At 46.3% G+C, this 27,461-nt stretch overlaps 1 protein-coding gene across 1 annotated transcript in view; it reads left to right on the forward strand.

Annotated features, from left to right (window-relative positions):
- Positions 1-27,461, forward strand: part of C23H1orf21 (chromosome 23 C1orf21 homolog) — a 206,155-nt gene that overhangs the window by 64,678 nt on the left and 114,016 nt on the right. Inside the window, exon 2 of the mRNA XM_031435601.2 lies at positions 12,741-12,965. Coding sequence (XP_031291461.1) covers positions 12,872-12,965 — 94 coding nt within the window. The 5' untranslated portion in view covers positions 12,741-12,871. The remainder of the gene's footprint in view (positions 1-12,740; positions 12,966-27,461) is intronic.

The following is a 27,461-nucleotide window of genomic DNA, read 5'->3' on the forward strand; positions in this document are numbered from 1 at the left end:
TGAAGGATGGGTAGAGTTGGAGTAACAGGCGGAGATGAGTGGGGAGGCTTTCTGTCTAAGCTCAGAGTGTGAGCAGAGGCAGTTAGGGCTGGAATGTGCAGGTATGTTCAGGGGTTAGTAGCCAGAGGCTAGACTGGCTAGAGCAGTCTGCCTGCGGGAGGCCAGCTGAGACTGGAGATGCGGATGGAAAGCTTTGATTTCCAAGAGGAATTCAAAACCTTCCTCCTGGAGGCATTCACCCCGTGTTTGCTTACTGAGCATATGTCCTGAGCCGCGCGCTGGGGGAGCTAGGGATGCAGGAGGAAGCAAGAACCACACGACCTGTGTCTCCCCAGGAGTTTGCACTCTAGACTAAGGAACTAATAGACTGGCAATTAGGAATTCGAATATTCTGCCCTGCGTGAAGGCTGTGAACGGGGACTGGCAAGTACTCTGAGGCGTTTGGGGGGGGACAGCCCGTGCAAACTGGAAGTTAGCCAGGCGAGGTGAGGAGGGAGAGGACCTTCTAGGCAGCGGGTGGCAGGTGCAGAGGCGGGAAGACGAAGCCAGCCTGCTGCTCGCTGTTTTGAAGAAGGTTTATTGAGTTCCTGCTCTGTGCCTGGCGGGGTGTCCAACATAACAGAGAAGACAAGTACAGGAGATGGTTTCTGCCCTCCAAGAACTTAGTGTCTATTTAGAGAGCGATGCCGGGAGACACCAAATAATTAGCTCTGTAAGTAAGAGTTTAGGAAGGAGAGAAAATTGAAGGAAGGCATGAAACGGTGTGGAGGCTTCTTCCTGGAAAAATTAAGGCTTAAGTGGAGAGGTGGGCATGTGAGCTGAACATGGAGGGACAGGGTGGTCTGTGAGACCCCCCGCCCAATGTGGTGAGGCGGATGTGTGTTACCCGGGGGCAGGAGGAAGAGGCAGCAGTGGGTCAGTGGGTCAGTGCGTCTGGGTCCGGGTCCTGGGGGACCCTGAGTGGCCTAAACTCCTCAGTCTTCTGTATTCTTGTTTGTAAAATTAAGAAGCTTGACCTCAGTGGTCCCTGAGGACATATCTAGCTTGGAAGTCTAGGTAACTCAGGCTTTACGCTGGAGACATTAGTGAGTCTTAAAGAATTCTGGACCAGGGGAAGAACTCAACAGAATCAGTGCACTAAGAATCTTAATTCATCTTTGTTGTAGAAGATTAATGGGATAATTACTAATTTATGAGAAGTACAACTTTTTACGAAAAATTTAATCATGTTCTGATGCTTTTAAACTGCCAGTAGTATTGTCCTGAGGTCCACTGGACATTGCCTTGTGAATTTTTGCCTTTCTCAAAAAGAGCAAAGAAGCAGATAAAAATATGGCCTGAAAATGCTGATGAACAGGGGGAGGTTTAGAGGCTGGGTTCAGAACGTGATTTACAAATGCGGATTTGAATTTGAATCCTAAAAATTCTTACAAATGTTCAGGGACATCTTGGAATTAGAAAATGTATGCCATTTATACTTTGCAGAGCTGTTCCTAGGGTGGTCATGGCTTGATGTAATAATGGGGGCCACGGTGGAGTGACGTCCTCCCAGGTGCAGGAGCGCTGAGCGACTTGCCAGATGCACCTCTGTCATATTCAGGACCAGGACTGCCTCAGCCTGGACCCCACTAGAGGTCCCACAGAGATGACGGCTGGGCAAAGACCTTGTCCAAACAGAACGTGATCCGATCCCAAAGATACGCATTTCTTTCATTTCTTTCTCCAATGGAAGAGTTGACCATCAAGCCATGCATTAGGTCTCTGTCCAGATGAAGCCTTGAAACCTTCCCATGTCCGACTGGACTGACTGTGGGCCTGCTGTAAGGCATCAGCGCCAGGAGGTGCTGGCTGGTGTGTCCAGAGGCTGCACTGCGGTCGCCCGTCGGTGGCCCCAGGCAGGTTGCTCCTGCCCGTGTTGTCCAGTCCTGCCGAGCCTGTCGCTCTGGTCTCTGTCTCTCAGTGCGCTTTGCCGGGCAAGCGGGAAGGAACACCATGTCCGCTCATCATGCTACTTCACGTGGGGAACGTTGGGACGATTTCCAATCACTATTTTAGAGTAGACTGCAAATTTGGGTAACATTTGCCAGGTCACAACAGCTCATGACCTGTAACCCTTGCATGTTCCTTAATAGCTTTTCAGGGGCTGAAGGTGAACATCAAGGCTAGGGAAGGGCTTCTTGCCGTCTCTTTGATGTTTTTGTTGTTTCAAGCCCTACTGAACGTCACCAAAATGATGGTAGGCGTGGGAAGACTCCCCAGTGCAGAGTCATGAGCAAACCCATCAGGAGAACGGGAGGAAGGTACAGCAGGGAGGGGTGGCCGTGCCTCACGTGACATTGCTTTGTCCTCCTGGATCTGTTCTCTCAGCTTCGTCCATTCTGCTTTCTCTAAGTAGATGATTGCAGAGAATGCGCGTTTGGGCTGAGCTCTACAAAATGGATGACGTTCCCCAAGGTCTCGTGCGTTTCTTGAGAGCAGCAGGAGAGCTGAGGTGCTGTTTGGTTTGCTTTTTTTGAAAACTCAGGGATGTTGATTTGTGCTACCTGAAAATGATATTTATAACTTCAGTTTGTTTGGTCCTCTGAGGACATTATCCTGAAATCGTTCTTTGTCACGGAAAGCTTAGCAAAGATGTAAATTTCAGCAAAAAAACAAAAAGCAAACCCTTGATTTTTCAGGTGGCTGAGTTCTAGAAGCATTGCTAAACGTCTCTGGATTCTAGCTGACAGTCGGGAAGTGCACATCGAGGTCTGGCCAGCTCACCATTCTGCAGTCCCGGGACCCAGGTGGAACACTGAGCGCTACACAGGTTACCCCAAAAATGACTGTCGAAGTAAATAAATAGCACAGTTTTCTGGAGCAGATTAGGGCCAACCATACAAGCGCCAAAGGCTTTCAAAACTCCATTATGCTGGTATAATATCATGTGTTGCTCCCTTTCTGTCTTTTTAGGAAGCATACACTGAACATAGTTTTAAATCATCTATGTTGGCTCAGATGAACATTTTTAACTACAGCTGTTGATAATGTGCTAAAGACGTCACTGTCCGTGCAGGTGACCTAGGACCTGAGGTGGAGGAGAGCTCCCTTCCTTAAAAACCCTCCACATCTCTTTATGAAAAGAGGTTTCTAAGAGAATTCATCTCTCAGCATCTTTTGTGGACCCACTATGTGCCTGACCTGTGCCGGAGAGAACGTAGAGAGGAATAATTAAGACATGGTCATGACCTTGGATATCTGCCTGATGAAGGAGACAGACACATAAACGCATACTAGCAGGGAGAGGGGAGCTGCACAGCTGTGACAAAGCTTGGGAGCGCTCACTGACCTCCGACTTGTCCGCACACAGCGCCCGGGATGTCCCCGCCGAGACTGCCCCCCCCCCCCAAGTGCTGCGGAAGTACCAGCAGCGCTCAGAGCTGTCCGCGCGGGAACTGCAGCAGGACCGTGGGTCTCTCCTGCTGCAGAACTGGTGTCTCTCGGTTTCTGTTTGTATTCTGTCTTTTTATCTTTGGTGCAGTCCCTAGGAACCACCAAGCTGCCACAGGTCCACCTCTCATCGCTCCTTCTGTCTCTTTTTTCTGGGCTCTTATGCCTCCGCCCCTTTCTTCTTAAAGTTCATCACCGTCCCATTAAGTAATGATGACGGTGATGACAGTGACAGTAACTCTCAGGTGCTGACTGGTTGTTCACTCATTGCCAGGTGCTGTGCTAAGCACACTCCATGTGTCATCTCATCTACTCCCCTCAGAATTCAGGGGGTCTAATCCCATCTCATAAATGAGAACACAGAGCCACACAACTCCTTTCCTTTACAAAATCCAAAGATACTGGATGTAATTTTTACATCTCTAGAGTGTGTGTGTGTGTGTGTGTGTGTGTGTGTGTGTGTGTGTGTAAAAGGCCACGTCCTCCACCAACACAGAGCTTTTTTCTGTTCGCTTTCTCTAAGTTTTTAGGGCACTTGCAGAAATTGAGCTGTTCCGGACGGAACGCGATGATTCTAGCAGAATTTCAAGTAACCAAGGCTTTCCCTTAGAGACACTCATTTCAGTGAGCAGCCTGCCCAGCCGGGAAGTGCTCAGTTCACTCAGTCACTGGATCATTGCTGACTTCTCCTCGGACCTGACCGTCTGGCCTGAAGCAGAGCAGAGGGAGAGCAGGAGATCGTAGGTCAGAGTGTGCACCAGTCTCTGATGGATGAGCTCATTTATTTCAGCAGAGAGGGGAGAAAAGGGGGGAAGAGGTTATTGTGGGAAGAAAGAAGCATGTGCTTTTAGGTTTTGAGAGAAATACTTTTTCAGTTTCTAGTATTCAGATCTTATTAAAGTGCTAGAGTATTACTTTGTTAAAAGTTTTCATAATTTTGGGGATATTAAATATATCCGTGCTCAAATATTAGCACCCCAAATCCACAAAGAAAGTATCAGTGGGCTTTTTTGTTTTTAAATGATTCTCACATTTGCTCCTAAGGGTTAGTTTAGATAATTCATTTCTTTTGTGTCTGCTGGTCGTATTTCTTTTTATCTACCACAGTAACCAGTTTAAAGCTGAGGTATAAGCCGTTTCAGCATTAAGTTTAGAGATTGAATTGAATCAGAAATGTGGAACACACTAGCCTTGTATAAAAGTCGAGACTTTGCAATTCAGTGGTGGAAACGTCACACGTGCTTTTCCAATGTGTGCATCAGACAAAGATCAGTGGTGTTCAACTCTTGTCCTCAGCACCGCAGAAGTAACATTCAGATTTCCAAGGGATTAATCCAGCTGCTGTTCTGTTGTAGTTGACGGTGTTAAAGAGGATCAACAGCTCAAAACTGACATGACATCTCTTTCTCCATCCTGCCCGTCGGTAAATGAGGGTCTCTTCCCAAGGGTCTGCTAAGGGTAGCTCATTACACTGGGTGTTCCTGCATCTCTTATTGCATAAAATAAAGCTGAGACAAGCACTAATTTAATTAGCTTGAAATATCCTCTGACTTTGAAAAACATCTCCGATCCCTTTCTTGCCCTGTAGTGTATACTAGTCATTGGAGTTTTATTTCACTGTTTTGTGTTTATGATCTGTTAGCTTTATCTGAATGCTGGCCCTTCAAGGGCAGGAATTGTATCTGTTCTTCACATTTCAACACACAGACCCCCCACGGTGTCCTTCACTGGCCGTTTGGGAAGGACGATGACTTCATCTGTTTAGATTAGAGTCAAGTTGCACTTCTGTTTTGGAAAAGTCATTCATACTTATTCAACTTACACGTTCTAGTCATTTCTTGATTTTTATTTTTTCCTTCCCATCTGTTTTCTCTCATTTTCTCCGGGGCCACCTGTGGGAGCCACTCCGTACTGATTCCACCCAGTACTCCTGAAAAGACATGAGTCTGACGGGTGATGTCAGGCACCCGGCACGGCAGAGGACGCACAGAAGACTGTAGCCTCACATTGATAAGTGCTTTGCAAAGCATTTCATAGTCTAGGTCTTCGTAACCTAGATTTTCAAAACAACCAAAAAAAAAAAAAAAAAGAGGGGCAACAGCTGTTATTATTGGGATACTGACAAGGAAATCACATGGATTTGCTCCAAGTGACGTGGTGAGCCAGCAGCACAGCTGCCAGAAGACCCTGGTCATGGGCGTCTTGGTTAGAAGCCTCCCCCCGACACAGGTTGGCGACTTCCTGCAAATCCCTTGGTGTTCTGAGTCTCAGAAAGAAGAAAGAGAACTCGAAGTCCAGGAGTGTCTGCCACTGACCTTGAACACGGAGGAGCAGACCTGGAGACGGCATAGTTCTTCTGCGCAGGCTCCCCCTGGCGTGGGTGGGTTGCTTTCATCTGGATCTGGTGTTTCCCTCTCCTACCTGCTCTGAAGTAGTGTCCGCCATGCATGAACCTGTGTGAACGCATACCGGAAACACAAGAACAGAGTTTTCAGCTGCAGGGTGAAGGCGCCAGACTCTTCAATCCTTAGCTGAAGAACAGTTATTCCACAGGCTTTCTCTCACCACCTCTGTATAAGAAACGTTTTAAAATTTTCTTTTATTTTTATCCATTAAAGGCAGAATAGAGAAGAGGAAATAAGAGAGCTAAGCTTTGTTCATTTTTTTCACTTTATACACAATTGAAATTGACACTTTGGGGCCAAAACGTAATTGGTAATAATCTTTAGACCTCACAGGGCTTCCCTGAAATTCTGGGGGGAAAATTTTGCAAGTATATCCTAATTGGGTAAGTGTTGAAACAAAGTTTGTAGATAGAGTCTAGTTAAGAAATGGCCTTTCTGAAGTGGTAATTTCATTCTCAGCATCACTTGGACGTGTGTCCGGGTGTATGACAGAATCGAAGAGGGAGGCTGGGAGAGCTGAAGCCCAGCTTGGCACTGAGGCAGGCGCGTGACGCCTGAGACGGGATCCAGCACCCCGCCTCCCCTCCAGTGCCCCTCCGCAGGTCACCGTACCTCCCCATCCCCATCCCTCTCTGCGGAAATCCAGCTGAAACGCATCGTCTTGCATAGCATTTACTCTTGTTATGTGTCTGAGAGACACCTCTGTACAACCGTTATTTGTGGAACTGAGGGTTTTCCCATAAAGAAACCAGCAGCAGAGATTCCTGTTTCTTTGGCGTTGATAGCATATCGTCCATTGTCAAGCCACTGAATGAGTGTGAGGCGAGGAATGAATGTCTTCTGTGGCTACTAGGAGGATCCGGCTTTTCCAGAGCATCCCTGTGTAAAATGTGACGTCTCTGTGTCTTATCGTTAACATGCACAATGAAATGTGAAATGGTGTTAACGGTAGCCCAGGGACGCCAGAGCTTCAAGATTAGAAATCACTCTTAAGCTGTCTTTCTTCTTCCCCCCGGTGGGCTGCTGTATTAACACTCATTATAGCAAAGCAGAACAGATGGGCAAACAGACTGATTAGTTATCTATCTATCTATATTTTTTTTTCCTTTGTGGAGCTTAGATGTTGGTTCTTTCTTCAATCAAAGAAAGGAGTTTTTAGATGTTGCCTTCTCTTGATTCCCCTTTTTAATCAAAGGGAGGTGGGGCACTTTGCTCCTGATCTATTAATAGTGTGGCTAAATCCTTTTCTTAACCACTGACTTCATAGCTCTCTGTGTACCCATTGCAATCAGAATTTGATTTTCCTCCAGTCCTCCGAACTGCATGTGATGTCTTCATGTTCGTTCTCACCTAGATCTTCTCTATGGAGTTTATCACTTTTAATTCACTTTTTTAGAAGTGCCTTTCTTGACATGGATACTGTGTACAGTATTTTTGGCTTTTCCACTCAAAATGGAAAAAAAAAATCCACAACTAATTGTTCAAAAGTGAAATGATCAACAATATTATATAAATAGAAATATTTCCCATAGCCTTTTTTTAAAAAAAGGTCAGATATCTCTTTGATGTTTCTTAAAACAGATTTTGCATATTTTTTCTTCCCAGTTCTATAAAAGTGTATTTTTTGATGAAACTGTGCTTCCAGTTCAAAAAATTGGGGGTAGGAAAACCCATAAGCAATCCCACTTCTGGAATATGTACGTTTAAGGGGAATGAAATCACTCTGTTAAAGAGATAGCAGTACCCCATGTTCATTGCAGCATCATTCACAATAGTTAAGGTGTGTAAACAACCTGAGCGTCCTTCAGTGAATGAATGGGTCAGGAAGATGTGAGACACACACACACACGCACACCCTGGATCATTATTCAGCCTGATCATGAAGGAAATCCTGCCATTTGCAACTACATGAATGAACCTGGAAGACACTATGCTAGATGAAATAAGCCAGACAGAGAAAGACAAATACTGCATGGCATCACTCACCTGTAGAATCTTAAAATTTAAAAAGTCAGACTCACAGGATTAGGGAGTAGAATTGTGGTCACCAGAGGCTGGGGGATGGGAGGAATAGACAGAGGCAGGTAAAAGGGTACAGACTCTCGGTTACAAGATGAATAAGGTCTGAGTGGGATTGCTTATGGGTTTTCCTAGCCTTCATATCGTTGGTAACACTGTATGTACGATTGAAAGTTGCTAAGAGAGTAGAATTTGTGTTCTTGTTTTTAAAACAAGGTAAATATGTGAAGTGATGGGTATGTTAATTACCTTGGTGAGGATCCTCTCCTAGTGTATGCAGCGAATTAAATCATCCCATTGAATACTTTCAATACGTTGCAGTTTTGTACATTATACCTCAATAAAGATGAAAGGATAAAATAAAAATAAAGAGAAATCATCAAGATTAAGAAAAGAATAAAATTCATCATAAATCCATAATTTTTCTTATAAGACGGCAAATGCATTCCGCATGTGTGGAATATGCATGGAAAAGTAACAGACTTAACTTGTGTATAAAGAAGAATTTCCTCATGTTATCACGTGGATTGTTCCGGAACAGTAATTGCCCCAAGGAGACCTAAAACATTACCTGAAGAGGCTTGAAGCCCAGTGTGAGGAGAGGAGAGGGGAACTTGCATGTTGCAAATTTTTAGTCCTTTTTAAAAGTTATGAATTGATTTACAAATCTGCTTGTGTATTTCATCAAAAGCAGGAAAAATGTCCTGTATAGATGGTGCTGTGTTAGGTTAGCGTACAGTACCGTGGGTAGGAGTTACAGCTTCTGATTTCATGCTTCGAGATGATGTAGCCGAACCACCACTTGGGGAGATTTTTACACAAAGCCGTGGGCCGTTAATCGGACCCCATGTTTTGGAGGTGCCTGGTGATCCTACCATATAGATTTACCCAGTTTTAAAACGTCCCCCTCAGTGGGACTTGCTATTAGACGATTCCATGAAACATCAAAGAGGTGCTTCAGTTTAATTCTCACACTGTGATCTGTGCCTTCAGGAATAGCACGCGGTTTGGAGCCATATGTGAGAGCAAGACTCAGATCTGCCTGGTGCTGCGTTCTGTGCACGCTCATTTGCACCATCAGCCTTACCTCTCTAAGTGGGCTGCTTTCAGGGAGGTTGTGGAATAGGAGGTGTGGGGGCTGGGAGAGAAGAAGCTGAGCAAAACTAATGGAAAATGGAAGCTAAAAATACATGATCGGATTCATGTGGAGGATAGTACAAACCAAAGGGAAACTTGTTTGAGCAGGTTATCAGAGCAGTCATTAGGGATCCATTGCTGAGGGTCTCCTGAATTCAAGGTCTCAGCTGGGTTGAGGTTAAGTGAGAGAATTCTTGGTGGAAATGAAACCTTGACACTGTTACATGAGGCTGTAGAAGAGATGCAGTTCAGGGGTGTTTTAGTGATGTTTATTCGGCCGTGGTCAGGTCTCCAGCCTGACCTCTCTTGATACCCCGAGTCTCCAGGCTGAATCAGTGCCTATGGGGCGGACTCCCCTCTCTGCCTGTACTTACCTGGGAACGGAGGGCCACAAGGCTGTGAGGCTGCTCTTTCTAATGATCTTCCTCTGCGTGTTCGTGCTCTGTGGGGACAGGGAGGAGACTGTATCTTGTCCTGTGTACCTCTGTGTGCCCAGTGTCTACCAAACGTGTCTCTCACATAGTAGTTGTCAATAAATATTAGTTGATTAAATGAATGATTGGAGTTATTTATGAGCAGAATCCAAATGACATAGTAAAAACCTTTCCCCGGTGAGCCATGGTTGATTTTGAGAATTAGAAATCTTCTTGCCTCTCAGAGAAATTCATAATTATCTCCTTCAAAAATGGGCAAAATATTAAAGTATATTTCTGATGCACTTGTAAAACTTGAAGACCTCGTTCTTAAAATTAAGTTACTGCCATAAAACACATAGTGTGTGTGTTTCAAAACAAAATCTGCACCTAATTGTGATTTGGAGAGAATTCGTATTGAGCGATGGGGCTTATTTTAAAAAACAGAGCTAAATGAAAGCTTCCTGAGTCATTACTTGAACTGGGTGTGTCTCAGTAGAATGGTGTCTAATCTGCTTGTTTATACACCCCTCACTTCCATGCCTGAGTAACAGAGAAGTCCTTTGAAAAGTTTTTTTTAATGCTTTATTTTTATCTGCCCACTGCAACATGTTCGACTTTCGTGTGATTTCAGCTTTTTAAACTCAAGTATGATTTGTTGATACACAAACGTGACTTTTAAAACAGAAGAACCAGCGCACAGGGCTTTTCAGGAGAGGCAGAGAATAATCCACACCTTAGATTCTTACATTAACTTCTTGGGTAACTTGTGAGGCTGTTGACAGGAAACAGGAATGCAGAACAGGAAAGCTGGAGGACTTCCGCAGGGAGAAGGGCTGTAAGCTGTCTCTGGGTTCGTGCTGTCCGTCTGGGTTCTGTGACGGTTTCCCGCTGTCCTTTCTGGTTTTACTTTGTTTGTTCTGAGGAGGTGGCAGCAGACCACAGGGAGGGCAGGGGAGGTTCCCCCTCTCACTTGGGGTGTGAGGTGGTTTCCGCATATTCCCTTCTGAAAGTTAAGGAACTCATTCCGGGAGCCCACACCTTGCTTGGTGATGCTGGAGTGGGGACCCCGGGGGGATGCTACCCTGAGAAAGTGCCGGCTGGGAGGATGGAGCAGCGGCAGCAACCCTTAGCAGCCCCCCCCCGGTTAGAGAGCAGTTCCCTCCTCCTGCCTTCAGAACTGAATCCTGTCTCCTGTCCTTGTCTCGTGTTTCACGGATGTTTCTTAAAAAACTATAGTAGGTCGACAGAACGGATTTCCTCACTGCCAATTCGAAATCTCTCAAAGTGGGATCAAACGGACTGCCTGTATCTTGTGACGAGTTATAGTTTATTACGTTGGATAAAGTTAGCAAGGCCTCCTCCAGGTTCACAAGCAGGAGTGCAGTCCCCTTCCCTGCCCCGCTCCCTCCTCAACTCATCTGAACACACATGCCTGTGCACGCGCACGCGTGCGCACACACACACACACACCCCCATGCCACGCTCTTCCACGTTCCCGTGTCTCAGCTCAAGCAGCTATTTCCCTCTGGGTGATGCTCCCACCCTTTCAGCCTGGCAGATTTCTACCAAGCTTTTAAGACCCTACAAAATACCGCTTCCTCTTTTAATTCCTGCCTTTGCCCAGTCATAATGTAACTTGCTTTTTTTGGAATTCTGCACTGTCATAGATTCCTGGGAAACATTTATCACGGCACTTACTACACTGTATTGTGTAGATATTTGTTTAAATTTTTGTATTCTACAGACCAGTATGAGTAGACCTGCAATGGAAATCCTGTAGCTTTAGGGGCTAGATATCATGAGAATAGTTGTGTGCGTGCGTGTGTGTATGTGTGTTCCATAGCTTTAAAGAGGGGGAAATGTGTTAAACTGAGGTTACCTAATATTGTTACAGAAACTGATAAGCAATTGACTATGGAAAAAAAAATCTCCCTTGCTTGTAAAACTTCACCAGCCAGCCCTGTATGTTCTGTCAGTGATGCGATGTACCCAGCGATGGAGACGTCTGCAGAGCTCTCCACGCCCAGCTGGGGGTGCAGCTGCCAAGTTGGTGTTGGCATTTGCATTTGCATTTGCTTGGCTGAATGTAAGGTCGTCACCTGTGTTACTTAAGGTCATTCATTAGGTTGATTTAGAATGACCTTTTAGTGTTAGGCTAATATGAAAAGTTCCCTTTGCTGAGATGAGGTGGTTTAAATGGTAGGGTTTCTACATCCAGAGATGTCTTCAGTCTCTAGGAAGGAGGGCTTTCGGGCATTGGTCTCGTTGGAAGAGAAAACCTTGGCAGCTGCGTTTTGGTAGCACTGCCCTTGGGACTGAGAAACGAGTGTTCGTAAAGGACAGAGGGGAGGGTGGGGTGTGGGTGCTGACGGGGGTTAGGAGGGCGGCTTGCTGCTTCTCTTGCTGCCGTGGGCGTGGGTATGAGGAGGTAAGGGCTGTTGACAGGGGGATGGATGGAGACAGAGGCAGGGGTAGATGTTTCAAAGTAAACATCGACGAGACTGGGAGGGCTCGGTAAGGATGATGAAAAAATAAATCAGTAAAAACAAGCAAGTTGAGCAGAGCAAACCTTGGGGGTTTGGGTGGTGACCTTGAGTAGAGCAGCGGAGGGTGAGTTCACGCCAGCTAACCAGCGGATTGTCGCCTCCGTGGCTTATCTGTGAGTACTCTTTCCGCCTATAGTGGAGGTCAGGCAGAGGCACGGACGCTCTGAAAGAGGTGGGCAACCGCCTTGATTTCTTCTCTTCGTAGCCGTGCATCTTCTCAATCCTTAGAATGCAGCCGACTATGCAGAAAATGGACAAAAGTCCAAGTCCTTGCCCCCGTCTCCTTTCTTTATCCTTGAAAACAGTGTCACCTCGGGGTCAAATGAAGTACTGAATCATGTACAAAACCCACCGGATGCGTGGAAACCAGCCCGAGTTTCTGACTTTCCCCAGCCTCCGGAGCTCGGTGCACCTCGTCGGCGTGCTTTCTTCCCTCTGAAGGTTTTTCAGATCCCAGAACCTTAGCAAACCTAGATGGCACTTCAAGTTTGTGTGTGGCAAGTAGGAGTGCTCAAATACTTATTTGAGTAACCAAATAGAAATTTTTTAGCTCCTCAAAAAGTCCAGGCACACATTGTGTAGAGGGGAGGCCTTCCGACCCGGCCTTCCAAGCAGGAATCGGATGAGAGATGTCCCACATGGCATTTCCTTCTTCAGCGCCCAGTCACACCCCCGTCCCGTGGGGTCGGGCAGGAATTCAGGGCAGTGCTGGCCGCACACACACACACACACACACACACACACGAGTTTCATGTCACCCACTCTGATCTGGCTTTCTCTTCTCGCAGGTGCGCACATCTTGACCGACTCAGCAAGAAGGTGGATTTTCTTTGTGTCTAAAGAGAGAGAAAAAAAAATGTCCCTGTGTCTGTAGAGATGATTTGCAGTTCAGCCCGGCTGAAGCTGACCGAATGAGACTATGGGCTGTGCCTCCGCCAAGCATGTTGCCACTGTTCAAAATGAAGAGGAGGCCCAGAAAGGGAAGAGCTACCAGAACGGAGATGTGTTTGGCGGTAAGTACCTTTGAGCTTCAACCTTGGTCCGTCGGTCCAGGCCTTGCACTTAAGCGGCAGTGAGTAATTGCAGTGTTACTGCGTTACTCCGTTTCGGGGGGACAGTGGGGCAGGTCGAGGGCTGATGAGACAGGATAAAGATCAGTGTGAGCTTTTACATCAGACAGTGTTCATTGTACTTCACACATAGAAGACTTGGGAGGAGGATCGTGCAGGTTTTATGCAGGAGCTACATTTACAGGAAGCTTTGAAGAACTTAGCAGAACTTAAATAGTCGCGTGGGACAGTGACCACAGGGTGTCCTGGTCCAAGAGAACTGTAGGACTGAACACGTGGACGTCCAAAAGTAGGGGAGGATTTATAACTGAGGCAATGAGATGGCTTTTTAGAGTTACTCTGCGTGAATTATAAATGCTCAGATTCAAAGGTGCAAATGCTATGGATTTAATAATCGTCTTTGAACCTCCGCTGACAGTGCTTAGTGACTTGAGACTAACTAGTGCAGAGGTCACAGACTGCCAGCCCATGGCCACATCTGGCCTGCAAATATATTTTCTTTGGCCCCCCCAGAGAGTTTTAAAATAAGAAGCTAGGCAGTCTTTAAAAATCAGGATGTTTCACATAAAACCTCCAGTTTCTTGCAAAGGTTTCGCAACACTGATGCATCATTTTCTGAGGCAGCAAAATGCAGAGTAGGGTCCCAGGTCCTGTGGCCTCCAGTAAATGGCCAAGCCTTCCCCGTGAGTGCACATCAGGCCCCGGTCACTCACGGAGGCTTCCTGCCTGGCCACTTACTGGCTTTTGAGTTTGCCTGATCTTGAGTTTGTCCCTCGGAAGATCAGTGATTGCCCTGATGAAGTGTGGGTTCGTGTTCCTACAAAATTCCAATTCGTCCAGGCGGGTGAAGCAGTTTTTCCGGAGTAACTTCTAACCCACGACTTGACATTTGCGTGGCCCTTTTATTCATCAAAGCTCCGCGTGGCGTTTATTGGATAAAGGACTTCATTGAAATAGTGTTCATGTGTAAACAGCTGAGGCTGCACCGTTCAGTCGCTGTCAGTAAACCTGCTGCGTTTGAATCTCTAGCCTTCCATCTGATTGGTTGTGGGGCTGTCTCCGTGCCCTGGCGAGGCACTGGGGACACTGTGGGAGGGATCCTGCTCTGTTCCACGTGGACTCGAGTGTATAGCGGGAGAAGGATTTCCTTTTGTTTTCTTGTAAGGAGATGTATGTTGCCTGGAACAAATTGGCTTCCAGGGGTCACGACCTATAGAACTGAGAACTGCGGAGAAGAGTCTGTATACACGTAGTATGTGAGCATCTTAATAAAACTAGAATCCACATCTTTGAAACCATACCTTCTGGGAAGACAGATAATGAGAACTAGAGTCATTACTGTCACTCTCAAGCACTTAACTTTTAAGAGGGAATAATCTGATCTCAGGGATTTGTTTAAACCAACTTCTGTGTGATGTTCTGTGTCATTGTCACTGTTGTAACCAGAGCTACGTTTGTGTGCCTCCACCATCTGTCAGACAGCGAGGAGCACGTGCATCCGTTTCCGTGTGGAATGGTCGCAACACTCCAGTGACGCCCATGCCAGCTCAGTTTTACAGATCTGGAAGCTGAAGCCCCATGAGACTCACTGGTCCAGTGTTGCTCAGCTACTAAATGATGCAATCAGGTCTCAGCTTCAAAGTCCATGTTTCTTTCTCAGTGTCGTTTCCTACTGCCCTGCTGCCTCCCGTCGGTCACTCATTCTTTAATGCAGAAAAGTATTGGCTGGCCGGTGCATGATGTATAAGGCCTTTTGCTAAATGCCATGGGGGATGCAGAGGAAAAGGAGACGTAAACCTTGCTTTCTGGAACCTTATAAGAGGATGAGGGGGTGTTATGAGGCAGCATAAGCCAAACACCAGAAGAGGAAAAGACATACACCTGATGGTAAGAGTCAGAGGGTTGGAGAGATTGCCTTAAAAGGCGGGATCAGAGCAGATTTCTTTCCGAGGTGACATCTGAACCTGGCCTTAAAGGACTGGAGACTCTAAACCTATAGGATGAAGGGTATAGGAAGGTACTGGATGAAGAAAGGCTGGAGGTGATTGATGTGATGCATATTCAAGAATTATAAGTAATTTAGTTCAAATGGAATATAAAATATGAGTGAGAGAGAATTGGCTAGAAAACTAAGTTAGGGTTATGGAGAGCTTTGAATACCAAACTGCAATCTGTAGAAAGATAACCTTAGACTTGTAAGAGCAAAAATTCCGTGATATTCCATGTATTGTATTTATGTTCTGCTTGGCAGTGAGACCATCTCACCATCCATTTCTAATAGGATTACAGCTTTTATAGCCCAGAAGCCTTCGTGTGGTTCTGAAGTAGCGGGTGTAGTTTGCAGCTGTCAGTATCTGGAAGAAGAGGCTTGTGCTAGTCAGCCCTTGCTGGGCTCTGGGCAACCTCAAGGTCTAAGCGGCGCTCAGCAGCAAGCACGTCTTTCTTGACCATGAGTCGGTTGGATGGCTGGATGGCTCTGCTCCGTGACTCTCTCGGCTTCCTCCTGGGGCCAGGGAGCCAGGAGGCGCGTGCTCTTCTTTTGCAGAAGGCGAACGTGCAGGTGATACTCACGATGCCTCTGAAGCCTGGGCTTGGACTTGGCTCCCTGCCGCTTGCGCCCACGTCTCCCTGGCCACATCAAGGCACAGGAACCGGCTCAGAGATCAAGGGGCAGAGAAGCCCGTCCGACCACAGCACATTCATGTCCAGGGTGTGGCTGTAGACAGGGGTCACGGGTTGGGGCTGAGAACTCCCTCTGCCCCAAGCCTGCTGGGTCGTTGCTGTCTGTCTGGCTCCGTGCTGTCCATGCCAGAAAGTGTACTTAAGGCCTCTGCCAGCTTCCCCTCATCTTGCCAAATACTTAAATAACTGAAGTTTTATTCACTCCAGCATCCATCCTCCTGTTACTCTTTCTGACATCAACACTTGCAGATTTATGACATGGTGTCAGTTAGAGCGGGAACACTGGGAAGGAGAGAGCTTCGTGTACCAGCCAAGGGAGACAGTCTTCCTAGTCCTGCAGGGCCCTGGGAGTACTTGTCAGACTCCAGAGCGACCGTGAGTGCTCAGTACCCCAGGTGTCACTGAGTGCTTCGCTTTGATACGAGAAGGTTCTTTTTCTCCACTTAAATGAGTTTGCAAGCGGCGGTGTACAAAATCCCCGTGGCAGCCCAGATGGTCACAGATGAATGGTGGCTCAGTCTCCCTTGTAGCCATTTGATATTTTTGGTCACCCATTGTCTCAGTGACCTATTACCACACAGCAAAGGACCCCGAACCTAGCAGCACTGATTTATTCTTTGTCCCGACTCTGTGGGGTGGCTGCAGTCCATCTATCTTCTGCCTGGGCTCAGCCGTGCAGCTGCGTCAGCTGGGAGCTCAGCTGGGCTCGGCTGACGCGATGGCTTCACATCTCTCTTTCCATCTGAGTGAGTGAGGCGTTCCATGTGGTGACCAGCTTCCAAGAGAGGAAGTGACGCTTCCACGCCTCTTAAGACCTGGGCTTGACTATCCATTGAATATCCAAGAAGGTCGCTTTTGCTGCATTCTGGTGAGCAGAGCAAGTCAGAAGACCAGCCCAGAGGCAGGGGGGCCCAGAGGCTCTCCGTCTCTGAGTGTGTGCCTATGGGGAGGGGGAGAATTGATGGGCACCATCTTTGGAGACTGGTCACCAAACCCGTTGACAGAGGCAATGAGAACTCATGCTGGTTGTCTTCCAACCTGGCCAGCTGTACTCTGCTTTCTAAATCACACCTCTGTTTTTCGCTGAGTAAAGTGGCCTCATTCACTTTTTAAAGGCTCAGTGTTTTTAAATATTTGAAAAAATGTTGTTACCACGTGTTGTTGAAGAGTTGACAAAGTCTGTGAAAGGTGGCATGTTTGGGGGCAGCTCTGAAGTATGTGCCTCTGAGTGTGTGTCCACCCACAGGTTTGATCCTTTTCCTAAAAGTGTGAATTTAATTTCATCGCTTCTAAGGACATGCTGGGGAACGTTGATAAGCAGTGTGTTTTTACAAATGGTAATTTCTGCTTATAGGGATCCTTTTGGTCTCTGTGATATTTTGGTTATTCAGGAGACCGACCACTCCAATTGTGTGGGAGAGAATTTCTATAGAATATTCCACGATCGAGGATTAAGTACTAAATGTGCATCTTGACTCCTACTTTCATAGACGTTGACAAGGAACTTTATCACTGACGTTTACCTACAGGCTTTTCTTTCACTTTAAATATCGAAGCATAAAAAAATTGCAGATCTAAAGTGATGCTTCAACACTGTGGCCCTTTCAGAAGTAAAATCCAGGCCAGAAAGCTCCATCTCCAGATTGGAATTTTCCTTCCCTCCGTGGTCAGGGCCGACGCGAAGGGTGGTCAGCCGGTCTGCTGAGGTCATTCAGAGGACAGCCGAGCAGATTGCCAAGAGCAGCTTGCAGAAAGTAAGTGACCACCAGGAAGTTTTCAAGTTTTCAGGAACTAGTTAAGCAAGTTCTAGGGAAGGCCAAGTGCTTATTGGATTTCTTTCAACAGTCATTCACTTAGACCCTTAAAGTGGTTGCACGGAGCAGATTCGGGCCTTATTAGGGAAATTAACGTGTCTGACCTGAGGTCATTATCTCTCCGCCCACCCCGAAGAGGCGAAGGCTTAGTCATATTGCCTTTCCTATTTGTGTGAAGGTCACCATCATTCTAGCCATGGTGTAGGCTTTAATCTTGAAAAGGCTTGAAACTCGAGGCCTCTGGCTCTTCCGGTTCCCGCATCTGTGAATCAGCCTCTCCTAGCGTCCTCTCCTGCCACGGTAACCCGTGGTGTTAACCCCTCGCCCAGACGAGTGCGTGTCCTCTGAACTGATGCTCCATTGGCCCTCTTGGTTGGTTGTTCGCTGCTTTGCTTTTTTTATTTTTTGGTTTGTTTTTGACTGTCCGGTTTTTTTTTTGTTTTTGTTATTGGCGCCGCTGGCAGATTGCAGCAGGTTTTTCTGCGGTACTCCTCTGTCTGTGTTCATCCTCCTGCTCCAGGACTTGCCGTTGTACTCGGTTCTTAGTAAAATCCTAAATCCTTAGTGAACATAGCAAGACTTCTGAAGATGGCTCTTACGCACCTTTGCAGCCTTGTTTTACACTCTGTCCCTCACGCTCCCTGTTCCTCCGCCAGATGGGACAACTTACCCGCTCCGCACACTGCGTCCTCCAGGTCAGGCACCCCGTGACCTCTGCTTGGCGTGGGCCCTTTCTCCTGCCTTTGTCTCTTTAAATCCTGTTCCTTTTCCAAATTTGCATGAAGCTTTTCTAATACCTTCAGAAAGTATCTCTTTCCTGCCGTCCCAGAATACTTTTTTACATACTTACGTGTTTGGTGTATTTGCTTATGTGTCTAATCTTCTTGTTTGTGTACGTGTGTCCTCTCTCTCATGCGCTGGTCATCCCCCTGAAGGCAGGGGCTGTGTGGTCCTGAGAGGACACAGGGTTCTAGGGTGCCAGGAGCTGGAGGCAGACAGACTGTTCGGGGACCAGGTGGGGTTCTGACCATGGCAGCTTCCCTGTGTGGTGTGGTGGCCTTGGCTGATAAAGGACTAGAAAAGCCAGATGTTTATAAATATTCCCTTAAGTAGAAGCGCTTAGATTCTTACAAATGGTGACATAAGACCTTGTATAAAAAAGCATAGTATCTTGACCGTTTCCTTTCATTCAGGCCCTGTATTACTCCTGAGTGGCTTCAGTTCTGATCTGATCCTTTGAGAACATGTAACAGGTGTGCGTGCGTGTGTGTGTGTGAGAGATGGTGTTACTGACTTTGGCTTCACAGGTTATAGTGAAGATTAAATGAGAAAATATCAGATCTATTCAGAAAGTCAAAGCAGTTGGAAGCGAAGTAGTAATTCACTGTTTCTTCCCACAGTAATTTCCGGTTGCATCAAGAGACGATGAATCAAAGCTTAATTAATTTGTGTCCGTGGCTCAGTGACAGAGGGAATCGTGTTTCGCCCTGTGCCATCCAGCACAGGAGCCGCAGGCCACAGGTGACCATTAAGCATGTGAAATGTGGCTGGTCCTAACTGAGATGTGCTGTATGTGTGAATTACACACGAGGTTTTTGAGGACTTAGTACGAAAAAAAGTATAAAATAGCTCACTAATTCTCTATTGATTACATGTTGAAATGATAATACTTTGGAAGTATTGGGTTAAAGAAAATGTATTACTAAAAGTTAATTTCACTGGCTTCTTTTTATCAGTTGTGGCTGTTGGCAATATTTAAAGGACTTACATAACTCATGTTATGTTTCCATTGGATGGTGCTAGTTTAAGTCCCTGGAAGGTAGTGCTCACAGTTTCCGTCCCCCTCAGGTTTCAGTTTTGGAGGTTCCGTATTATGAGTCTAACACAGGCGTCAGGCCGAGGCGGCGGCCCTCATCGTCTGACTCTGCCGGTGGGAGGTGCACTCAGGTGGGGGCGCAGGACGGCCCGAGAGGCAGAGCCTGGGAGCGGGCCCGGCGGGCGCTCACCTCTGTGCCCCCCAGTGCCTGTGCTCAGCTGCCTTTTGTGTACCTTTTCTGCTGGCCTACGCAAGTTTCTAGTGACTTCTGAAGTGATTTCCCAAAGGTCAGCGAGGACATCTTTCCTCCCCCAACTCAGTGACTCGGTAGAGAACCTTATGGGCAGAAGTGTTTGATGGGTGTGTCAGAGAGCTGGGTCACCGTCATAAAATCTGAAAAAAATTTAAGCCAAGATGAGTGAGGAACCTTGGCGCAGATTTAGCCTTTGGAGATTCCACGGTGTCTTGAGCCGAGCCTCGGAAAGGTGTTAATGATTTAAAGCGCCCCCGGGGCTCGTGAAGTTACGGAAGCCAGCCCACCCCGGCCGGCCGGGGTTTCCAGCTCGCACTTCCGAAGTGGTGGTGCTCAGGCCAGCGTCTCGCTCAGAGAGGGTCTCACAGCATCTTAGTTTCCCTTCTGCTTTTAGGTAGTTCCCGGGCCATGCGTGTTACTGCTTTCACAGGAGAGGGGAGGCCAGCCTGAGCGCTGAGCGCATGACGGCGTGGTTGTGAGTCCCTCCGACAGCCGGGGCGGTTCCCGCTCCCCCGCTTCCCGTGTTGTCTCTGCCGAGGAGCCTCGTCGGCCTGGGCTTCCTCATCTCCAGTGCGGAGCTAACGACGGCGCCTGCCGCGCGGAGTGTGTGGAGGAGCAGAGGTGTTACCCATGGAGAGAAAGCACTTGGAAAAATATCAGGTGTGGCTGGTGGGGAGGGGACGGCTCAAGTGGTAGAGCGCGTGCTCCGCATGCATGAGGTCCTGGGTTCAATCCCCAGCACCTCTAAAACTAAACAAACCTAACTACCTCTTCCTCACTACTGGCAAAGCAAAGTGATTAAGTAATATAATAATAAATAAGTAAGATTTTTAAAAAATCAGGTGTAATTCGCAGTCAAGCGATAGCTGTAAAAAGGAGTCGACTGGCCCGACCTCCTCACCCCTGCCCCTCGCCCACCTCAGAGCAGATGCGCTGGAATGCCACGGGATGCAGAATTTCCTCTAGCCGAGGCACAGTCCGTCTGAATTTCTGTTTGGAAAATGCTCCATGACAGAAAGTCACGCAATGTGCTATATTTTTTATATTTAAAGAAAGAAAAATCCACGGGCTGTTTTTCTTTTGCTGGTGGTATCTCGAGTCTGTTCTCTTCATATTAGACAAAGAGATGAGCAGAAAAGTTGGATCACTTGTCACTCCAAGGCAAGATGAGGGGGCCTCCAAGTTCTCAGACGCCATCGGCAGGGACGTGCCGGCAGGGCCCTTGGTAGTGTCCCTTCGGTTTTCCGTCTTGAGGGTTTCCTTCAGTTGCTCCCCTGCCCGTCCAGGTGCCTTGTCTTCTCTGGAGCTGCCTGGAGCCCTTCATCAGACAGAAAATAAGATCGAATGTGGCCCTGGAGGAGGCAGCGGAGATGCGGCTGGGGGCCTCCTGGCCTCCTGGTACCATCCAGCGAAAGGAGCTGCGGGCAAGGCTTGTTCTTTGCCGGGGGAAGTTCTAAAAAAAAGTGACTCAGCCACAAGAGAGAAGGTGGGAGGGCATCTGTACCCACAGCTCTTCTCCCCATAGTTACTTGCTCCTGAGTGACGTCACAGAGTTCAGAACTTCAAAACAATGGCCTCTTCCTGGAATCCTGGCTGAGTGACCAAGAGGACCGGTTTGGCCATCAGCACCTGCCTGGCAGCATTTATGTAGCTAGTGGCACCCACCTGGCCGTGCCCACCTGGCCACACCTGGCTGGGGCTTGGACCTCATTCCGGCCCTGGCCCTCTCTGCAGGGTGCACGGTACCTGCCTTCCGCACCTGCAGCCTTCAGTGTGGCTGTGTCCTTTGTCCCTGAATTGTTACTTGGCATCAAAGGCACAGCTGTTTGACTCATACTTTACAGTTTATGAGGCCGTTTCATGAGCAATTCTTCTCATGCTCTCCACTTGATATAAAAGGAAACTGCAGTTAAGAGCCACGCCAGTTCACTTAACTAAAGAGGTGGGGCTGTGGCTAGAATTGAGGATGCAGACTTTTGCAAAGGGAGGGTCCCCTCTGGAATAAGGTGTCAGTCCTCAGCATTAAATCCAAACCCACTTTTGCTTAAGAGTCTGCAAAGCGATTGTTAACTGGCTGCCTGAGCCCAGCCCCGGCTTTTCCATGAAGATGTCTGGGGACTCTTGTGGTAATTAGGGCTATTTTCAGTGGACTGGAAACCCACAGGCCAGAAGTCTGGCTAACTGCTCTCAAAGCCTTGTCCAGCTGCTTACTAACAGGTAGTCTTGGCAGATATCTGAGGCCCACCTCGCCCCAGTTCCCCCATCTGCACACTTACCTGCCTTCAGAGGGCAGTTGTGAGGCTTAACTGCATCGATGTAGGGAAACCCTCAGATCAGGACCTGCCACGTGACGTGCGCTGAGTGAGGCCCGTTTATTATCACCACCCAGTGAGCAGCCGGAGTTTCCCTTGATTATTCTGGGGGAGTTTACTGAAGACATGTCATTCTCCAGACGTTAAATGTTTATTGTCTACGAACGTCTCTTTGTCCTTTCTCTGATTTGACCTAGATCAGCTTCCATTCTATGTAAAACGTGAGTGTATGTGTATCTTTAAATCAAAAGACTAAAGTATATGGTTTAAGAGTGGTGAATATAATATGATGCTTTATTTCTATAAAAGTGTGGATTAAAAACATAATCCCACCATAGAAGTTAGCAAATATATTTTTATTTATCAACAATAAATCTGTGTGTTGTGTCTGCGTGTATGGTGTGATCCAGCATTTCCCTACTCTTGGGTTTATCGTGTACAGTGAGGATGTTTATAGAAGTAAGGACATTTCTTTGCAAAGCATGGAGAGGCCAAGAGGCAACAGACACAGATTATAGTTGGATAAATGCATTCATAACTAACTGAAGTAAAAAGATGCACAAATTAGATACTATTTCATGTTTTATTCTTTATTCATACTCAGTTCTGTTTTATTCTTTAAAATATGAATCCTTTGATAAAACTTGTATGACCTTATATTCATAAGTATAATATTAAAAATTGAATTAGCTAGCTCATCCCTTCATACTAGACTTTTTCAGATGAAACTAAAGATTGAACTGTAAAATATGAAACCATAAAAGTGCTATAAAAATATGGGTGTTTTTATAATTTGAGGTTGCAGAATGTCTTCTTGATGCCACAAAACCCAATGCCATATAAAAAGTTGACTACATAACAATTTTAAATCTCTGCATGGCAACAAACACACAAACTGCCATGAACTAAGTTAAAAGATAAAAAGATAAATGTCAAAGTGAGTGAGAATAACATTTTGCAACACAGATAAGGTTAACATGACTAATACAATAAAAATTCTTAAAATCTATAAGGAAAGAACCAACAGTCCAATTGAAAAATGGATGAAGTTTGTGACCAGGCAATTGAAAAAGAATAAAATATGAAAGGCCAATAAACGTACGGAAAGGTATTCAACTTCTTAGTAATCAGATAAAACACACCAAAAAACAAAGCAAAACGAAAGGTTTTTCACCACTCGAATTGGCGGAAACAAGCATCTGTCTCATGCTATAACTGGGGATGTCAAACCAGAGCAATTTTTTAGATGCTAATCTATACTATATAAAATTTAAATGAGCATGGCCTTTGCCCCAGCAGCCCCACTCCTAGGAATTTATCACAGGGAGATAATTGGACAAGCTTGCAAACATGTGCGCTCCAGGGTCTTTCTTGCTGATGGGACATATATCGAATCCAGCCATGAAAGATCAAGGTGCTCTATATTTATTGAGATGGAGAGAGGTCTGCAACGTGTTGGTAAAGCGTTTTACACAGGATATCTTGTTTATAAATTTGATTTGTATAAAATATGTGTAAAATTCTGTGCAAGGGCACAAAAATATCTGGAAGGTTGTTCATGAAAACGTTAACAACGGCTAGCTCTCGATGGTGAAGCTTCAGGTGATTTTTAACTTCTTTTTTTTTTGTATTTTCCTGTATGATTTAAATCTTTTATGGCTAACATCATTCAATGCAACTATTTATTTAAATGAATATAATTTTATGCTTCTGCCTTCTGAAGCCCTTCAGGGTACTGTGAAATCTGTCCCAGAGGAGAAAGCTCTGTTCCTGGGAGTAGCCCCAGGGCAGCAGGGACTGGGCTGGTAGACTTGCTTGTCCAGGTGAATAGATGGAGTTTGATCACTGGTTCTTGTTGGTTTCACTTAAAACCTAGCAGTTTGTTCAGTCTGCTGAACACTTCCTGTCTCACATGGCTTAAGCCCGGTGCTAGGCACTGAGGCTGTGAAGATGGATTAAACCTGGTCCCTGCCTTTCAGAAACTGATGATGATACAACAGATGGGCATCTTAATAAAAAGTGTCAGTATCGCATGACGATAATGCAGAAGGGTCTCTTAAAGACTCACAAAGAGGATCATTAAGGTCTCAGCTGAGTCTTAAAAGAGGAACAACAGACAAAGGAACAGAAGTCAGGCAGCAGTTTTTAGGCTGAGAGACAGTGAAAAGGCTCAGGTGCATTATGCATCAGGTTATGTTAAGGGGAGACTGGGAAGCGTTACCAAACCAGTGGGGAAGATAACTTTAGAAAATCTCACATTAGGCCAAGTATCTTAAATATTAGGATATTTTACATTATATATTTTTTCCCCAAAAACACTAAAAAGCTGACACAGACAGTATAGGAGTCATAATTATGTTACCTGGAAATCGGTGGTGCATTTAGAAAACACTGGACGGATAGTCTAGAAAACTTGATGCTAATTCCTTAAGCTGTTTAATGATCAGCCTCACCTTTGGCTAGATAACTACAGACCCTGAACTACTAAGGCCATTACATGGCCTTGTGTGCGTATCGAGACTGTGTTATCATTGTGAGGCGGGAGTCCCACGACAAAGATGGCAGGACCCCCAGGCAGCGCCACTGCCCTCCTGCCAGCACCATCCGGTTCCCTGGCCCGGCGGCATTCTCTCGCTTTTTGCCTCTGAAACGGCTTACTTCTAGGAAAGCGAACTTACCCCTAAGATTCTGTTGGCTCCCTGAGCTAATTTCAGATTGGTCCATTTGTAGTGCCTCATTTGCATGGAGCGCACTCCTGATTGGTCCTATAAATGCCTGTGTAAACCTACAAATAGGGTCTAGAGCTTGGAGTGTTAACTCCTCTGGGCCTGCCGGTGTAATAAACCTGAGCTCTCCAACCCTCCGAGTGCTGCTTGGTCTCATCGGGATCCAGGTTGCTGTCACAACTGAGCTGTAACACACTTTGCTGCAACAATTAAAGCCTCATAGACCCAGCCAAGACAGAGTATGATGGTGTGCTGTTTTTCCCACACGGGAATCAGAACATGACAGTTATTTACCACTGCACATTGGTGATGTCTCAAAAGTAGCTTCTATACGCATCATATATCACGGATGAATTCTTCACATCTGGTGAAATAAATACAAAAACCTATGGCAGTAGATTCTGCCTGGATAGGCATGTAGGAAGCGGTTGCTGCAGATGTGCCCTGGGTCTTTGCCCCAGATTTTAGAGGGGAGGCTTGGGACACCGTGGCAGGTAGCATGGCATGTCCATCCCCGTGGGACAGAGCGGAAATAGTCTGCCATTCATTCGCCCACCAGCCTCTCTTAAGCGTTCAGCTGTTAAACATTTCCAGTTGAGTAGTTTGTGATCATAAATTGGTGTCACAGTTTAATTGTGTTTCTGATAACACATTCTCAACAGTGAGGAAAACGGTTTCACCCGATTAAGTGCTCCTAAGGGAATAACCCTCATTCAGTAGTGGTTGCTCGGCCAGTTGCAGGGTTAGAGTGGTTCCAGTTGAATCCGTGTTTATATACGGGCCCTGTGTGCTCGTGGGTGGTGGGTGCACAGAAAACAGAATCAGGTAACCAGCCCTTAAAGAGTTTACCTCATTTTAGAAAAGACACCATTCGTGCACAGGAAATATTCAGCAAGAAACAGAAACTTGAAAACATGTAGCCAGGTGGTATGTTGAACATCTGGTGGCACAGATTGTCCTGGAGGTGGGTGATGGGAAGTGGGAAAAATCAGTGCAGGCCTGCTTTAGGGGGTAGAGGGAACAGTGAAATGTGATGGGAAGATAAAGACATTTCCTTCTTAGAGACAAATCTAGCCACTCTTCAGTAAATCATGATTATTTTATGATCGTTGGCTCTGAGCTCCTTGAAAATAATGCTTGTAATTTTAATCACACACCCCTCTTGCCTAACATGACATAATGCCCAACATGTAAGTTACTCAGTAATAACGAACTGATGTTAATGATAGCTATTATTTACTGGGGCGGCAGGGGGGGGGGCCTCTCACGCCCACTTACAGGTGAGGGGTTGGAGACTGTGAGAAGTTAAGCAACTTCCCTAAGGTAATGATGTTAACTTAGGGAACTTAGCTGTGTCTGGTTTTAGAACTTAGGTGAGCAAATGTGTGCTTTAGAAAGGGGACGCACAGAGCCACCTTGTTAGGCACAGAAAGGGATTTTTTTTTAACCTACAAGATACAGTTCCTCTGTTTCAAGAACTATCAACCTAATGGGAGAACAAAGCCATGGACCATGCCTCTCCCTTTGTCAGCCGGGGTGTCCGTTCATGAAGCGCTGATTGAACCCTGATACATGCGAGGCCCTCCTGCCCTCGCCCTCAGCCTGTGATCTGATGGCGGTCCCTGGCCCGCCCCTCCCACTGCCCTCTTCACGGCCGTGACTTATCCCATGACAGTGAACTTGAGAGTTCTGAAGGAAGAACAAACACACAGGTGTGCTGGGCCATGTTGTACACTGGACTTCTTTCTGCTGCTGCTGGCGGACCATCACTGAGCCCTGGCAGGGAGACACCCCCTCAGCTGTACCCTGCTCCTGAGCCAGCACCTGTGGACTCGGGTCTGGGAAACTCATGTCTGAGCCAAAGGAAGGTCAAGGGCACCTCTGTTTTAGAGGCTGGGAACTCATCCGCATGTCTGGCTCTGCAGGTCCTTGGACCAAATGAAAATCCAAGTGCATCACATCACTAATCCTGCGCTCTCCAGGCTTCAGGCTAGGAGGGCAGCAGAGTTCACTGCGGTTGTTGCTTCCTTTCCTTGTTTGGGTATTTCTTTTTGTTCATTTCACTGAATTAAATTGTTTTGATACTGAGTGGAAAAAAGAATGGTTATGAAACTTGTATATACAGAATGTCATTTATCAAATGACAAATAAATATTCAGGGTATATGTGCATAGACTGGAAACAAGCCTCTAGGTATTTACCAGGAACGGTGAGTAATGATTATCTCTGGGCGGTGCTTTGTGTGTCTGTTGTATTTCCAAATATCTACATCTTTTTTTCTAAAGGAAATTTTTAAAAAATTAAATAAAAATTTTCTTTAGAAACACACTATGGTGAACATTATGCTTATAAGATGAATGTGCTGTTTATGAAAGAAAGAATAACCTGGAAAACTTTCTAAAAGGAGTTTATTTAATTATTTAGTATTTGTTATGTGCCTGACATTATTTCGAGCATGTTGTTATTTATTCGTTCATTTAATCCTCATAATACTTTATGAGGTAGGGTCCAACAGGAACCTGTTTGGTCCCCAAATCTGTACCTTTAAGCACTATGCCATGTGACCTTACCTTCAGGTCCCTTTTAACTTAAAGTTAGCACCTGCATAGATATAAAATATGAAAAGCAGTGTGGTCAAGATGCTGACTTATTAAGAGAAATTTCTGTATTTTCATATACCTGTTGGCATTGAAATACCAGCACACACAGTGCTTTCGCTCATTAGGAACTGTTCCCAGCAGCAAGGTTCTGCTTGTCCCCTGCTCCTCAGGGCCAGCTGCACCGTGAAGTACCGGATTGCGCCCCAGGGCTCTGAAGACACTGCTTTCTTCGCTAA

Source organism: Camelus dromedarius, chromosome 23 (assembly GCF_036321535.1).
Source record: "Camelus dromedarius isolate mCamDro1 chromosome 23, mCamDro1.pat, whole genome shotgun sequence".
NCBI lineage: Eukaryota > Metazoa > Chordata > Mammalia > Artiodactyla > Camelidae > Camelus > Camelus dromedarius.